The 16,666-nt window shown below is 36.0% G+C and overlaps 1 protein-coding gene across 1 annotated transcript; it reads right to left on the minus strand.

The window, feature by feature from the left end:
* Positions 1-2,433: 2,433 nt before the first annotated feature.
* LOC131046382 (zinc finger protein ZAT9-like) lies at positions 2,434-3,780 on the minus strand. The gene has a single exon (XM_057980121.2). The coding sequence runs from the start codon at positions 3,573-3,575 to the stop codon at positions 2,649-2,651; it is 927 nt and encodes a 308-aa protein (XP_057836104.2). The 5' UTR covers positions 3,576-3,780; the 3' UTR covers positions 2,434-2,648.
* Between the last annotated feature and the right edge of the window lie 12,886 nt (positions 3,781-16,666).

The following is a 16,666-nucleotide window of genomic DNA, read 5'->3' on the forward strand; positions in this document are numbered from 1 at the left end:
TGCTATTATTACCATGTTTTGTGGTTAAACACTTGTGGCCTGCGGCCAAACCGAAAGATATACTTATCCAAGTTTAGTGTGTAAAAGTTATCGGTCATAATAACTCAGTTAGATGTTTTGAAGCTATATAAGCAGATATGTAATCATAAGATGGGGAAATATATTATTAGAAAGCTCTGCTAAAACTTATTTTTCTGTCATATGAATTTATCGAATTGGTGAAGTGGACTTCCTGTAGCAGTTTGTGTTGAGTAGTCTCTTGCCACGTGAACCAGAGGAAGGGCACCCTCTCAGGAAACTTGGTGAGATCATGTTGTCAATTTCCTTTAAATCTGTTGTGTGACCTTTTTATGAATGCATAGATATAGATTGGTGTGAATATAATTATCTTTGAAGGATTGAATAGTTTCTTTTGTTCTCGGGATAAAAGTACTACTTCAAAAGACGGTTTCAATTGTTGCATTGGACTTCAGATATCATCTTTCTTCACTCCCCCTCGACATACCATTCACAATTCACTGTCACTCCTTGCTCCCTGCTGCAGTTTTATACTCTGTCACAAGTCCATCAGTTCTGTTGCAGACCAATAAACTTCCTGTCGCAACTCCTCACAATACCATTAACTTCCTGTCGCAAACCACTTCCTGTCACCATTCACTCTGCAACTTCCATAATTGAAGTCCCAATTCCTGTAATGTTATTCAGCAGTATCTTTCGAGGAATCTAAGTGAGAATAAGTGAAATTATTTTATAAATGGTTTAAGTGTGAGTAAGAGTAATGATGTTTTCTAATTGTATACTAGGTTAAGAATGTGCTTTCAATTTCAAGTTTTAGTATGATTTATGGTTTCATTAAATAAACTTTCATAGTTACTGTTATAAGTATTTGATTTATAAGACTATATTGAAGTTCTTGATTTAGATTCCCTTTTCTTTTCCTATAATTTGCATTTCACCCCCACTTAACTTGTTATCTTCATCCCTTTGGTAAATTGCCCCAATATCTTTCATCAGTCTACGACCCCGGATTGACATTCGATAGGTGTAAACTGAACCTCCAGAATATGATCTAATCTTAAGTTACATTGAAACACAGTTTACCCAACAACTACAACCATCCTATAATGGATTCGCCCCTTGTTTCTTAATAGATCGAGCTCTCTCTATCTTCGAATCAGGACTTTCTTTCATGTCCAATTCAATCCAATTTGTTCGGCCAGTCTGGCCTCTTCTGACCCCCCAACCATCAACTATGATTCTACCTCTCCTTATTTGGACAATTCTGGCCTCTTTTGATATTCCCCGATCATTCCTTCCAACCACGCCTTCTACTTTTGGTTTTGTTTTTCTCTTCCATAATTTGTTGTCCTCCCAAATTGCTCGACCACTCCTAACCGTTTCATTACCATTCGTAACCAATTCTCTATAAATATGCTCATTAATTGTTCATCTCCTTTTTGCCTAAGGAAACTAACTCATTCTATCCAACTTCCTGTCCATCATAAAACTTGGTATAAGACTTCATTTTTATATTATTTTTTTGCTAATAAGTTACATGCAAATATATCTTCTTTACCACTACTTTTCCTTCATATTTGTATGGTAATTCTTACTTACATCTTCTTCCATCTCCATTGTTTCCTATTATTCTTCACTCTATATGTTTTTTTTTTAATTTTCATTTCTTATTGGCATATTTATTGGTGTCAAAACCTTTTATTATGTAACTACACACATAATAAAGCATTTATATAATTGCCAAATAAGGATTTTAACACTCATAGATTGACTACTTTGTTGCTCTTAAATCTAGACACATATAGACTGATAAGAAACACTTAAATCTATTTTTCCTCATTCCATTGGCTATTCTTGGAGGCTGAAAGGCCAAAATAGGGGCTTGACCTAAAGACAAGTTCCTAGGCAAGCTTGATAGTTTTTTGTCTATAAATATGTGTAGAAGACCTTCAAACACACATGAATTTGCATTTAGTTTTTTATTTCTACAATTTTAGCATTCATTTAAAATAGTTAATTTAGATTTGGTTTCTTATACATATGTATGTTTTTACAATGTCAAAGTATTCGATTATGTTCTTATATGTCTCGGTGTACATGGAAAACACATTCTAGAAACACCCTTTATTTTTCTACCTCCACAAATCACAAAGACAACAATGTGTAGATTGGACTACAATGTGGGTGCATTGACATCCGAGCCTTAAAGTTGATCAAAATATTTTCTAGGTTCCTCGTCTATTGTAATTATTATTTTAATATTAGTTTTCATTTTCCACTTTTTATACGGATATTTTTGATATTTTAGTTTTCAATTTTTAACTCATTTTTTTTGTTGGCTTGGATAAACTTAATTTAAGATAAGATCTATATACATACATATGTATAAGTATATGCGCACATGCACACACTCTCTCACACAAATGTATACATACATATATACGTATATGTGTATACATGTATACATACATACATGTATACACAAATACATATATATAAACATATGTATATACTTGTACATATAACAGTTGACAACCGATTTCCGCTGAACAAAATGAAGCCAAAAGAAACAGGAATAAAAGAACTTTGAAAGAATGAAGAGTGAAGAATGAAACTGCTCGACTGCAAGCCTAATTTACAGTCGCAACCAAGAATAAATCTTGTTTAAAGTCTAGATCTCGCGGCGCTTTATCTTCTGCGGCTACTAGCACTCCACCGTCGTAGAGAGACGGCGTGCTCCTTGCAGAGCTCTCCATCCACCAGTAAGGGTTAAATTTGTAGTTAGGTTTTGAAAAGCGAGGAGGCAGGGGCGTCACAGAGCAGCGAGGTGCAACTAGAGAGTCAATGCTTTCAAGAGGAGCAGGCATGTTCAAATCCAGCTGATTCTCTGATTTAGTAGTAGAGATACTGCTACTGGCAAGCGGTGCGACTGTTGTGTGAGAAATACTGGTACTAGGCGTTGTGTGAGTCCTCTTGTGGCCGCCCAGGGCTTGACCGCTGGTGAAAACCCTGTCACAGATAGGGCAAATATGAAGCCTTTCCTTGACAGGAGAAGCGGCAACATTTTCGTAGTCAAAGCCCCCTGCCTGCCCCTGCAAGATCCGTGTCTTGTTATGGCAGCTTGCCCTGTGCCCTCCCAGGGCTTGGAAAGACATGAATTTCTTACTGCAAGTCTTGCAATGGTACCTCTTCTCACTCTCCTGCTTCACAATCCCTTGTATTTCAGGACATTCTGCCTCAAAATCCTCCAGGCTTTCGAACTTCCTCTTGCTCGGACCGCTTAATCTCACCTTACCAGAGCTTCTTATTCCATGAGCATGAGCGATCATCATGAGGGAATAAGCAGCCAGCTGCTGCTTCTCTTCCTCCTCCTCTGCTTCTGTCTCCGAGAGCGAGCTCCAGAAGACATGATCTTCTTCCGACGCCGAATAGCAAGGCCTAGGGCGCTTCGACCTTTCGCCACGCGCCATAGACCCTACAATGCTGCTAACAAACTGAGGAAATGGAGGCTCCATGTCCTGGGATCGAAACTCCTGAACTACAGATGAACTTGACATGCTCTGCCTAATCTGAATGTTGTATGCAGTAGTTGTGGATGTTATTGTGATTGTGGAATGGCAGGAAGAGGGGATTAAGTAGGGCAGAAGTCAAACAGTGGAGTCGTGGGCGGCAGTGGAAGCAGGAGGAGGACGGGTGGAATGAATCCTTCTACGCAATTACCATGCGTTTTGATGTTTACTGGGCAAGCGTATCTCTTGCGCTTCCACTGTTCTCTGGGTTAAAAATTCCTACGCGCCGCGCCGGCAGGTCTGTACAGATTGCTGACTCTTGAAATAACACGTCAACCATTTCCATGAATTGCTGACCATTGAATCCTTCCACGAATCGATTCTCTTACCTCTTCTTCCTACAGGTTCTATAGTTGGTTCAGTCTAGTTTAGCCCCACCTCGATAAAGGGTAGCCAGCGTGTGGGGGATGTTACGTATAGAGTAACTTGAATGAACGCGTCTATTTTGGCTCCAAAACGGTACTGTCGTACAAACGACATGTATTCGGAGCCCATTGACATACATCCCTTCCATGTTCTTTCATGATACGATAAGTCACGTTCTAGGACCTACCATCGGGCTGATCTGGAGGCATGTTGTCGTTTTTCGGTTGACAGAAAGGCTTAACCAGTTGACCGTTTAGAGTCGCTGGTGTGGGCCCTTTTGACCCGTCCGCTTCGCCATTACTGATTACCGTTTCCGTCATCCGTTATCCCGCTCAAAGTTTGATTTTTTCAAACTCTTTTCTCTCACTCGTAAGCCAAAATGGTAGCTTTCGAACTAAATTAATATTCACCCCATTATTAGTAGCAGGGGTGGAAACAGGAACAGAGAAAGAGTGTTGGTATGTGCTCGAACCAGATAGAGAAAACGTCAGAAAGAAATAAACTAATTTCCGATGGAAAGAAAGAATGCTCAACAACTATATATTTGATTATGTTATTATTTTTGGCTATCTTTTATCAATATAATGGTAAATTATGTTTTTGATTAGTTAATTATAAGTTTTTTGGTAAATTTTTTATATTATTTCTCTATCCTTTTTTCTTTATATGTAGGTAGTCAATGTGGTAAAAAAATGTCAAGCTCTAATATTTTTTCTTGTTGATAGTTAATGTAGTCAAGATGAGAAATATTTTATATTAAACTGAGTTCTATAAATTAATTCATAGGCTTATGATAGCCAAAGTTATGGCAAAACAAGAATTTCATATAGGTCTTTTAGTAATATCTATGAACAAAACTGATTTTAGATGTAGTCCTAAAATTTGATCCAAGAAATAGTCATATGTATATTTAATTATGTTCAAGGATTATTGGAAAACAAAATTATAAACCCTAACAAACTCAACATTGTATATAATTTCCTTTCCATTGAAATCACTAAATGCAAATATGCAACTATATCTAATGAATAAGCAATTCATATGTTTTCTTTAAAACTCTAAATATCATATATGAACTCATCAATTTTGTAGTATAAATACAATAATACACCAAAGTGTATATATATTCAAAGCACTTATTTAGGGTAAATAACATATATAAGTTTCATCTTGATGTGAGTTCAAATAATAACATAAGGTAGTGTGATATGATAAGAACCCATTTTCACCCTTTTAGGGCAATTCCAATAGAATATGTACTTGCAAAAATCAATCAAATCATTAACTATATGATAAAAATAATTTACCGTAATAAACATATTCAATTTATCTACTTAGGGTAAATAATATGCATATGAAAAGATTGCTTCAAAACACCAAAATCCATTTTAATAAATGCTATTCATCATTTTACCTTGGGTAAAAAGAACTTTTCAAAATACATTTTCTTCTTTGAACAAAATATAATATTCACACTTTGGTCCTCAAATACATTATTCATACAATAAAGAATAATATTTACCCTAGTATGGATTCAATTCAAAAAATTAGGGTAAAAACATGATGAAAGATAACATTATTAGGTAACCATATTGAAAGTACTTATGTATAAATATAATTTCACCTTTGTCAAAATATATTCTTTTATAACTTCTTCAAAGGCAATTAGAATATTATCATAATTATATTAAAGACTACAAATAAGATTTGTTTTCAAAGTGCTTTTGCAAGTAAATAAAGATCATTATGTGGTGAGAAATACTCCCTGCTGCACACCAAACAATGTAATAAAAAATTCATATTACACCAGGGATATTTAATAATTTTCCCAAATGTTTACATAAATAAGAATCCCTAACATTCAAATGATTTTCAAAGATATCTTTCAAAAGTTACACTAATCATTTTAAAATTTGTCAAAAAATTGTCTATTTACATTTAATAATGTTTAGAGAAATTTTTACTTAATAAATTCCGAAAATTTCCAATAGTAACAAATCCCTTTGGAAATATTATTTCTCTCTAAATCAACAAATGAGAAAAATAATAAAAATGTACTCATTCTTTGATTATTCATAAATAAAATTTACCAAAAAATATATGCTCAACTCATTAATTTAAGGTAAAAATATTTATGAAAGCTTAAAAGATCATAACATTAAAATCCACTTATTAATTCAAAAAAAATAATTCAAAGTTCATAAAATGTGGAAAATATAATTTTTTTAAATAATAATTTTCCTTTTCTATGGTATTTACATAAATGGTAAAAAATCATTATGAAAATAAAATACTGTGTTAAATTTCTTAGGTAAAAAGATACCTCCCGTACATGCAAACCTAAGAAATATAATTTTGTGTTATAGTATCCCTTTGCAAAACAAAAATTAAAAATATATTACCTCACGCATCAGGGTAGCATACCTTCTCGGGATAGCACATTATATCCTACACCGATACCCGATGGCAATGAAGACTTCTCCTTTGGCTTTGTCATTGGTATAATAAAAGTTTACATCAGCATAACTTGGTCCATCGGGGAAGGCCTTTTCGGCTACACCGATACCCGATGGAAAAGAAAGAAATAAAATCTTACCAAATGTTTCCATCGGCAAAACATATAGTATCGGAGCAATGCCATTTTCGATATGCCAATACCCGATGGTTAGGGTTAGGGTGGTTGTTGCAAAATGCACTATAATCTGTATGGAGTTTCTTCAAATCGATTCCATCCTTCAAGAGTGTTTATGATCATGTGTGATGTGTCATTCATGTAAAATATTGGAGAAGATGTATTAAGACACACAACATGAAATTGGTTATTATCTGCACAAGCGATGCTTGCAAAGGATTGAAAATCATGGTTTGCAATGACCTTTTCCTTTTTCACAACACGCTTTGGAACAACTTCCTATGATCTATGGTAAATAAGTTCACTGGTCTCGACAACAAGCTATTAGCATATTCAATATGCTTACCACCCATCCATCCCTACTCAAACCCCTTGGGAACTTGAATATAGATCATCTTATGAGGTAAAGGTTTGTAAGTTGATATGTATGATGATATAGAACAATAGGTTAAAGAGCAAGGAAAAAGTGTTGATTCATCAATATTATGTTTTCTCTATCTTGGTCTCCACCCCCCTCTCTCTCTCCATCTCTCTTTCTCTCATTTATATCTTGTCTCTCCCTCTCAGTATCTATCTCTCTATCTCACTCTCCTCCTCTATTAGGTGTGTCTCTCTCCCATTCCATCGCTCTCCTACCCCTCTCTCCCTCTCTAGGGTCATATGGTATTCTTAGGGTTCATATGGTATCCTAGGGATCCATGCATGTGTCCTACGGGGTCATAGGACACCATATGAGTCCTTAGGACACCATATGACTTGTAACGATACATAAGATGTCATATGGAGTCCTAAGGGGTCATAGGAGACTATATAATCCCTTAGCACACAATAGGACCTATAACAACACCAAATAGTGTCCTAAGGGGTATAAATAATGAGATAAAGGTAGAGAGATATGGATAGAAAGAGATAGAGAGATAGAGGTAGAGAGATGGAGTGAATAAGAGAGAGATAGTGAGATAGAGGTAGAGAGATATGGATAGAAAGAGATAGAGAGATGACTAAGAGGGAGATAAAGAGAGTAATACAGAGATGAAGATATAAAGCAAGAGAGATGGGGCGACTAAGAGAGATGTATAGATAATGAGATATAGATAGAGAGGGATAGGGAGATACAGATAGAGGGAGCAATAAAGAGAGAGAAAGGTGATGAAGACAAGTAACAAAGAGAGGAACAAAGAGATAGAGAGAGGTGGAAAGGAGATTTATAGAGAGATAGAAACAAGGAGTGTGTGTATGAGTGAGAGAGAGTGAAGTGTTGTAACTTGTAACCTTGCACAATTTACACAACTTTATGTGCCCCTACTTTCATGTGTCCCATCTTAGCTCTCACTTGAGTCCATTTCAAGACTTTTTACCTCAAAACTAATGTCATCTTTCTGCACGAAAATCTAAACCCTAACATTCAATTGTTTTCTCTTCATTTCTCATTTATTTGCCCTATTTTCGATGAACAGGTGCACTCGAGGCACCCTTTTCTGTATAGGGGTGCCTAGGGCATCCTTGCCTTCCTTAAAAAAGACATATTTAAATATGTTAGTGCACTTCCCCTTCTTGGTGATTTTGGATCTTGATGTCTCAATTTAACCATTGGAGGTCACCCTAATTGGTGCAAAGAGAGGGAGAGAGGGAGAGAGTGAGAAAGAGAGGTAATGAGAAAGGGAGAGAGGGAGAGAGGGAGGGGGAGGAGAGAGGGAGAGAATAAGAGAGAGATACACCTGAGAGAAGGGGAGAGTGAGATGGTGAGATAGAGAGGATGAGAGGGAGAGACTTTAGAGACAAAGAATGTGAGAGAGAGAGAGAGAGAGAGACTTAAATGAAAAAGAGAAAGGGAGGGGGAGAGGTAGGGAGAGAGTGGGAAAGAGATACACTTGATAGAGGAGGAGAGTGAGATAGAGAGATAGAGGCAGAGAGGGAGAGAGACTTAAGAAAGAAAGAATGGGAGAGAGAGGGAAAGAGAGAGAGAGAGAGGGAAAGAGAGAGAGAGAGGGAAAGAGAGAGAATATTCATGGAACATTATTTAGGCACATAGCGTGTTGATGGAAGATTCAACTAACATAGCATGTTAGTCGCTTTCGCTGATTCGGGGACTGCGTGGCCACCATTTCCTTTTGCCCCACGAAACAGCGAATTCGACTAACATGGCATGTTAGTAGCTTTCACTGATTCCTGGGCTACGTGGCCGCCATTTTCTTTTGCCCTGCGAAACCTATGAATTTGACTAATATGGCGTGTTAGTCGCTTTTGCTGATTTGCGGACTGCGTGGCCACCATTTCTTTTTCCTCGCGAAACAGCAAATTTAACTAACATAGTGTGTTAGTCGCTTTCGCTGATTTGCGAGCTGCATGGCACAAATGAAGTGACTACATCGGGGAAGCCTACGCCGATAAGACCGAAACAACCCGATAAGGAGAGTAAGGTTAATCAATCGCAGTCATTCATTGCACCTTACAATGACAGGTTAGTCAATCGTGTTAGCGACAGGTTAGTCAATCGTGTTAGTGATAGGTTAGTACAACGTGTAAGCGACAGGTTAGTCAAACGCAGCTGTTCATTGCAAAATCGACAGTGTAAAATGCGTGACTAACACGCATGTTAGTCGATCTGTACTGTCATTTTGGACCTAGAATAGACGCGTCCAGTGCAAGAAGACTCATCGGATAGCTTACACTACCAGAGAAACATTTTTAGAGTTGTGCTGATACCCAATGGGCAGAATGCCACAGAGGTCAGATCTATCGGGGAGACTATAACTATCGGAAGCAAGGAAAATACACTATGTCGACGCCCGATGAAGCAATCTGTGAAAGTTACGCTGATCAAAAAGAAAGTTAGGGATGTCATCTGGCTCCAAAACGACAATACGGATTGACTAACACGCGTGTTAGTCGCGCATTTTACACCATCGATTTTGCAATAAATGGTTGCGATTAACTAACACGTCGCTATCACGTTGTACGAAAAGGTCTGTTTTGGAGCCAGAATAGCTTCAGCCCATTTCAAAGGTCGATGGAGTGACTAGAGGAATAAACCAAAGAAGGTTTCATCAGAGAGAGAGAGAGAAGATTCATGGAATATTGTTTAGGCACATAGCGTGTTGATGGAAGATTCGACTAACATAGCGTGTTAGTAGCTTTTGCTGATTCGCAGACTGCATGGCTGCCATTTCCTTTTGCCCTGCGAAACCGGGGAATTCAACTAAAACGGCATGTTAGTAGCTTTTGCTAATTCACGAGCTGCGTGGCCGCCATTTCCTTTTGCCCCACGAAACAACGAATTTGACAAACATAGCGTTAGTCCGCAAATCAACAAAAATGACTAACACGCTATGTTAGTCGAATTCACTGTTTCGCAGGGCAAAAGGAAATGGCAGCCACACAGTCCGCAAATCAGCAAAAGCGACTAACACGCCATGTTAGTCGAATTCACAGGTTTCGCAAGGCAAAAGGAAATGGCAGCCACGCAGCCTGCGAATCAGCGAAAGCTACTAACACACTATATTAGTCGAATTCGTTGTTCCGCGGGGCAAAAGGAAATGACGGCCACGCAGTCCGCGAATCAGTGAAAGCGACTAACATGCTATGTTAGTTGAATCTTCCACCAACACACTATGTGCCTAAACAATGTTCCATGAATCTTCTCTCTCTCTCTCTCTCTCTCTCTCTCTCTCTCTCTCTCTCTCTCTCTCTTTCCCTCTCTCTCCCATTCTTTCTCTCTTAAGTCTCTCTCTCTCTCTCTCTCTCTCTCTCTCTCTCTCTCTCTCTCTCTCTCTTTCCCTCTCTCTCTCTCTCTCTCTCTCTCTCTCTCTCTCTCTCTCTCTCTCTCTCTCTCTCTCTCTCTCTCTCTCTCTCTCTCTCTCTCACCTTCCCTCCCTCCATCTCTTCAGTCTCTCTTTCTCGATCTCGATCACAATCAATGATCTATAATTTTTGAAAAATTTCATGTTATTGACTTTTCATTTGATTGATGTGCAGTTTTGGAGCCAGTTTAGCTGCAACCATCGTATAACATGAAGGTAACCATGAGATAACATTGTAGATTATTGACCAGATTTCATATAACATGAAGGTTGCTATAGGATAACATGAAAGATTATTGACCATATTTTGTATAACACGAAGGTTTTTTACAACAAAAAAATGGTAGATTGTTCACAGGATTTCATAATATAGTCAATAATCAGTCATGTTATCTTGTAATAACTTTCGTGTTATATGAAATCCGATCAATAGTCTACAATGTTATCTTGTGGTTACCTTCATGTTATTTGACATTCTGACAATAACCTATCATGTTTGAAGACTGTAATATATCCCATATCCGAGTTATGATGAACTTAGCATAAAAAAGAAGAATGCATGCATAACACGAAGGTGAGTTGAAAATAATAGATCTCGATAAAGTTTATTTTCTTAGTTCATATTTTGAGTAGATTTTGTATGTCTCTCCTCTTTTGCATCCCTCCTCTCTCTAGGTATCTCCCTCCCTTTCTTTCCCTCTCCCTCTATATCTCCCCATCTATACATACCCCCATATCTATCTTGCTACCCCACACTCTTTTATTTTGTCTTGCTCTAGTATTTTGTCTCTACTATCTAGGTCATCACCTTTCTCTGCTCTCTCTAGGTTTCTCACTCCCTTCCTCTCCACCTATCAACCTTTGCATCCATGTCTCATTACCCACCTCTCTCTATCCCCCTCTATTTATCTCAATCCTCTATCTCACCATCTAGGTCTCTCATCTCTCTTTCCCCATCTAGGTTCTCTCATCTATCTATTTGTCCCCTCTCTAGTTCTCTACCTCTCTCTCCCCCTCTATCTCCCTCCCCATTTACACCTATCTATTTTTAAAATCTCTCCTTGTCTTCTCTCTCTTCCCTCACCTCTTTATCTCCTCCTTCCCTAGGTCTTTCACTCCATCCATGTCTACCTCTCCCTCAATCCCTTCTTAATCCCCCCTCCTCTCTCTCTCTCTTTGTCTCTATATTCTTTCGTCTCTCCTCTTATCCCTCCCTCCCATTTCTAGGTATCTTCATTCCTTTCTTCCCTTCTCCCTTTCTATATTTTGAAGCTTATTATAATAAGAGCAGCCCCTTACCACATATAATAAGGAAAGTATAGGGCATTTTTATAAAAGAATGTGTTTCAAAATATAACATGATTCAAAACACACTATATTAATCTACATTTCACAACATACCCAACATCTATTATCTACGCAATTCCAGCTCCAAGTGCACATTCCTATCGCTCATCTCAAATGATTGGTTTGGTATGATAACCTTCATTTTCAAGTATCAGAGGTTTGCACACCCCAAAAAATGAATAATATATTTTTTTATTTTTAAAACATTATTATATTTATTAAATTTAAATAAAATATTCCTTCTTGAGGTCTTTGAATCACTCCCTGCCCACCTCTCCCTCCCTCATTTTCCATATCTTTCTCTTTATTCTTCCCTCTCTCCTCTTATCTCTCCCTCCCCTTTCTAGGTCATCCCCTCTCCCTCCCTTGTATAGGGTTTAGATAATAGGTGGCATGATATAAGGTTTGTGGTATAGGGTACAAGGTTTAAAGTACATAAGGTTGAGGGTGTTGGTCGTATTAAAATGTTGTGCATGACATATTAATTAATTAATTGGAAGTGGCTTAATTAATCGAATTAATTTATCCCATAGAGGTATGTGCACCCCAACACAAATGTATTCTTTAGGGTAAGGGAAATGTGAAATATGTTATGATTGCAAGCAGGTCGTGGGACAACGATGGGGCAAATAAGATGTAAATATAGCATATTGCAACACATGTACAAGATTAGTTCATGATCTATCAAGCTTATTATCCACACACATTTATTTTTTCATGATGACTCTTATATGTTCTTTTTGACCTACAATTTACAACATACCTAACCCATGTGAAGGAGTGGAATGGGAGAGAGAACCCAGAGAGAGAGAGAGAGAGAGAGAGAGAGAGAGAGAGAGAGAGAGAGAGAGAGAGAGAGAGAGAGAGAGAGAGACTTTAGAGGTGGATGGAGGGATGGTGAGAGAGAGAGAGAGATAATTGAGAGGGAGATAAAGAGAGAGCCCAAGTGAAAGAGGGAAAGAGAGAGAGGCTCAAAAGGATTAATAGACCAAGGATTAAAAACAATGTGGAATAAACTTTTATGTAAAACATAATGTGGAATACACTTTTGTGTAAAACATAATGTGGAATACACTTGTGTGTATAACACGATGTGTAAAATATATCTCAAACGATTGGTTTGATATAACAACCTTCCTCTTCGAGTAATAGAGGTATGTGCACCCCAACAAAAGTGTATTCCTTATTTTATGTTGTTGTATGATAACTAACACATTTCTATAAAAAATGTGACTTGTTCATAACCCTAATATTCAAACTGCATATTGTGAGGCTTTGAGAGTGGCTAAATTTAATGAGCTAAGGCTTCAAACAAATTTTCATAAGCAAGAAGGGAAAGAAATTTGGTTGAATAGGTCAAGAAATTATGTTGGATGTAGTTCATGTTAGGTTATTTTTTAGTTGGCAAAATACCTCTATTAACCAAAATGACTTAGGACACTTGGTAATCTCGAGAGGTAATCTTTTAATTTATGATTATATGATTTTTTGTTGCTATCTAGTTGATTATTTAAAGAGGTTACAAAATATGTTTCTCTACCATCCGAATAAAGGTTATGTTTCACAACATTCCTATTTAGGAAACGAAGGTATGTGTACCCTATAAAACTATTTTTCTCATTTTATAATACCTCGTCTACCCTTTTTTGTTTACTCTAATTGACTTAGGTCATTATTGGAGAACAAAGCAAGTGACTTACTAGCTACAGTAAATCACCATTAGATTGACTTTTTAGGTTTTGACGGATTCACAATTCACTATCTAATTGATTATTTTCATGTTTTATCTTTACATATTTATTTAATATAATATTCTTATTTTTAAATTTATTATCCTCTCCCACCAAATAATTGAAGTTGTCTAATTTTTAATCATCTAATGATGTTGAAATATTAGACATTAAGAAATTAACTCTTCTTCTTCACAATAACACTATGACAAGTTTTAGCCTTAACCATTCGATGAAATTTTAACATGCAATACAAACCCTCAAGGCTAGACAACAATATTAACCCATAATTTAATTTGGGGCAACTAAAATCATTCTAGATATGCTTTTTTAATTAAAATTTTAAAAAAATAGTTGGTAGTAGAATTTTGGTTAGGTAGATTTCAACTCATTATTCAATTTTCTTTATAGAAAATAATTTTGAAATTTTTAATTAAATTTTACAAATATGATTTAAAAATAATTAACATTAAAGTTCTAACATTTAATATTTCTATTATATATTTTAAAAATTTATTATGGACTCAATATCTAAATTGCCATTTTTATGGAGGGTTTTTTGTCAAACTAGGATTTTTTTTCAATACCCTAAGTACTAATTTTGACTCAAGACAAATTTACATTCAACAATGAACAAAGGTAAAAATTAAAATTACATAAAATAGAGCAACAAAAGACAAATGTTAGATATATTGGACAAATAGTTCTCAATTATTTATTAAAAACTTAATTACCATTCAAATTCTTCATAATAAATTGATTAATATTAATTTGGTAATTTGAATCCTTACTATTGAAATTTTTTCTTATATCCAATTTCTTGAAAATAAGTTGACTTTTAAACATTTTTCAACTATTGAGATGCTCATATTAATATAATGTCTCATTTGAACTTTTAGCCACTAAAACCTAATTTTACCCAATATTTTTATCCTTAACCAAATTATATAGACAACAAAAAAATCTAAACTATTTCAATTACATGAGTAATAAAAGATTATAGAAAATGTTAGAAAGAACAACTATATTTCTTTGTGTTAAAGATACATAAAATACAACACAAGAGTCATTATTCACTTTTTATTATCAAATAAATAAAAATATTATCTTCAATATCAAATACTCATCCGTAAGCATCAAATACATAAGATTGTATAACCTATCACCACTGCAAATGTGTTTTTTTCAAACCATTTATGCAATTAATATTTATTCTTCCATTAAAAAAAAGAGAAAACATATAAAATCACAACAAGAATTCATTGTTCAACCCTGCAAGCACTTTTCACCATTTAAAAGCCTATCATATACAACATATCAAAAACAATTTTTTGTATTGTTGGACCTGATAATAACCATTTTACACACAACCCACATAAATAAGAAATCTAGTAGTTGTTTAAATGAGGATGCCACTAGATATAAAATGAAAAAAGCAAATCTTCTATTTTCTGTACCCATTCTCTATATTTACCTCTCCATAATATGCACTCCATCCAACGAACTTACCACACCTTGACCCACAAATCAATTGTGCACCATCTTTTCTCTCAACAACTCCATCTTTTCTCTCAACAACTCCATCTTTGTATCTACTCAGTCTCCTCTATTCCATCCTACAGACACCAGTATCAATATTTTTTTAAATCTATAAATCTAAAACATAAACTCTTCTATTCCCTCTGCTTAAATATTTGAATATGCTTAGCTCCCATTTTTATCCACTTGTATCCCATATTTTCTAACTCCCATCTAGTTTTCTTTTCATGGCTACTTCTTTGGCATCCCAAATAGCAAAGCATGATTATACAATGAACGGGTTAGAATCTATAAAAAAAATTGATACTTATAATTAATTTTTTAAAAAACTTACAAGAACTTGAATTTCATGATTCCTAAAACAATGTCCAGATTGTGGCATAGAAGAAATTTGACCTTCAACAATAGAAGCATAGTGGTATTTGCATCTATTAAAAGACCAAAATAGTACATTTATAAAATAAAAATTTCCTTTCTAAATGCAAAGACAACAAAAAAAAATTAAAAAAATCACGTGGCATGCGGTTTTGGAGCCAGAATAGCTACAGCCTTCCACTTACGCTTCTGCCATTATTATTCTGCTTAATCACGTGAATCTGCTTCTCATTGTTAGTGTCATTGGGTACAGTTGCCAAAAACAAAATGGTGTCAGATTAAACCATACAGAAGTAAAAGCAACCAAAAAAAATTATAATTGATATAAATCACTCAATGTAGATCATGACCCATTTACCATAATGGAATTACACTTCAATAAATCATCTAGCTGAAAAGGAATAGATTTCATTCGGGTTGCTAAACCCAATAGTCAAAGAAATGACAATCGAAACAAGAAAATGAAAATGAAATACCCTAAACAGGACATTACTTGATTTGTTTGTTGAGAGCGGCTTCACAAGGATCTGAAAACCTCTGTCTGTGCAGCGTGATAAATCGTATTTTATCTTGTGTCTTTTTGTTCTGGACGTCTAAGACAGCACCTAGGCCATGAAAAATCATGTGTCAATGGCAAACATGCTTTCATGGCTCTTCTCCAACAATCCATGACCTACACCTCCCATGTCACAAATGGGAAAATGAATACATCATGCTCTTTTTTGATATGGTTGGGCGGGAAAGAAATTTTAAAAAAAAATGGCGCGCTAAAAATAATTTTAAATCCCAATGCTGCTGCTCGTGATGTCGTGACCGTGAGAGTGGCTGCAAATGCTTTTCGCCAACTGCAAAATGGCAACATACCTCCACATCATCCTGATGGTGGGTCCCAGAATGTGTCTCATGGCATCATGGGAGGGCATGCGATTTTGGAGCGGCATCATACCATGGCATGCCGTTTTGGAGCCAGAATAGCTACAGCCAACTTGAACTCCCCATAATGTGCCTAGGGGTTGGGGAGAAGGGGCTCTATCTTGGGAACAACCCACCCTATATCTCTATCTCTTGGCCCTTCCAATCTCTGTTGTGGTGTTTGGTGTGGATCTGTGCAATGGGCGTCTCTTTTTTAATTTTTAAAGACTGAAAGGTCTTTGAATTGGTTGTGCTAAACAACTTTGACAAATAGGAGTCCCTATTTTTTTGTTTATAATTTTAAGGGGTGCATTTAGGGCGGGACTAGAAATTACCCCTATCAGTTTAAGAAATATTTTGCCACTTGTTAATCATGTT

The sequence above is a fragment of the Cryptomeria japonica genome, chromosome 8 (genome assembly GCF_030272615.1).
Source record: "Cryptomeria japonica chromosome 8, Sugi_1.0, whole genome shotgun sequence".
Classification (NCBI taxonomy): domain Eukaryota; kingdom Viridiplantae; phylum Streptophyta; class Pinopsida; order Cupressales; family Cupressaceae; genus Cryptomeria; species Cryptomeria japonica.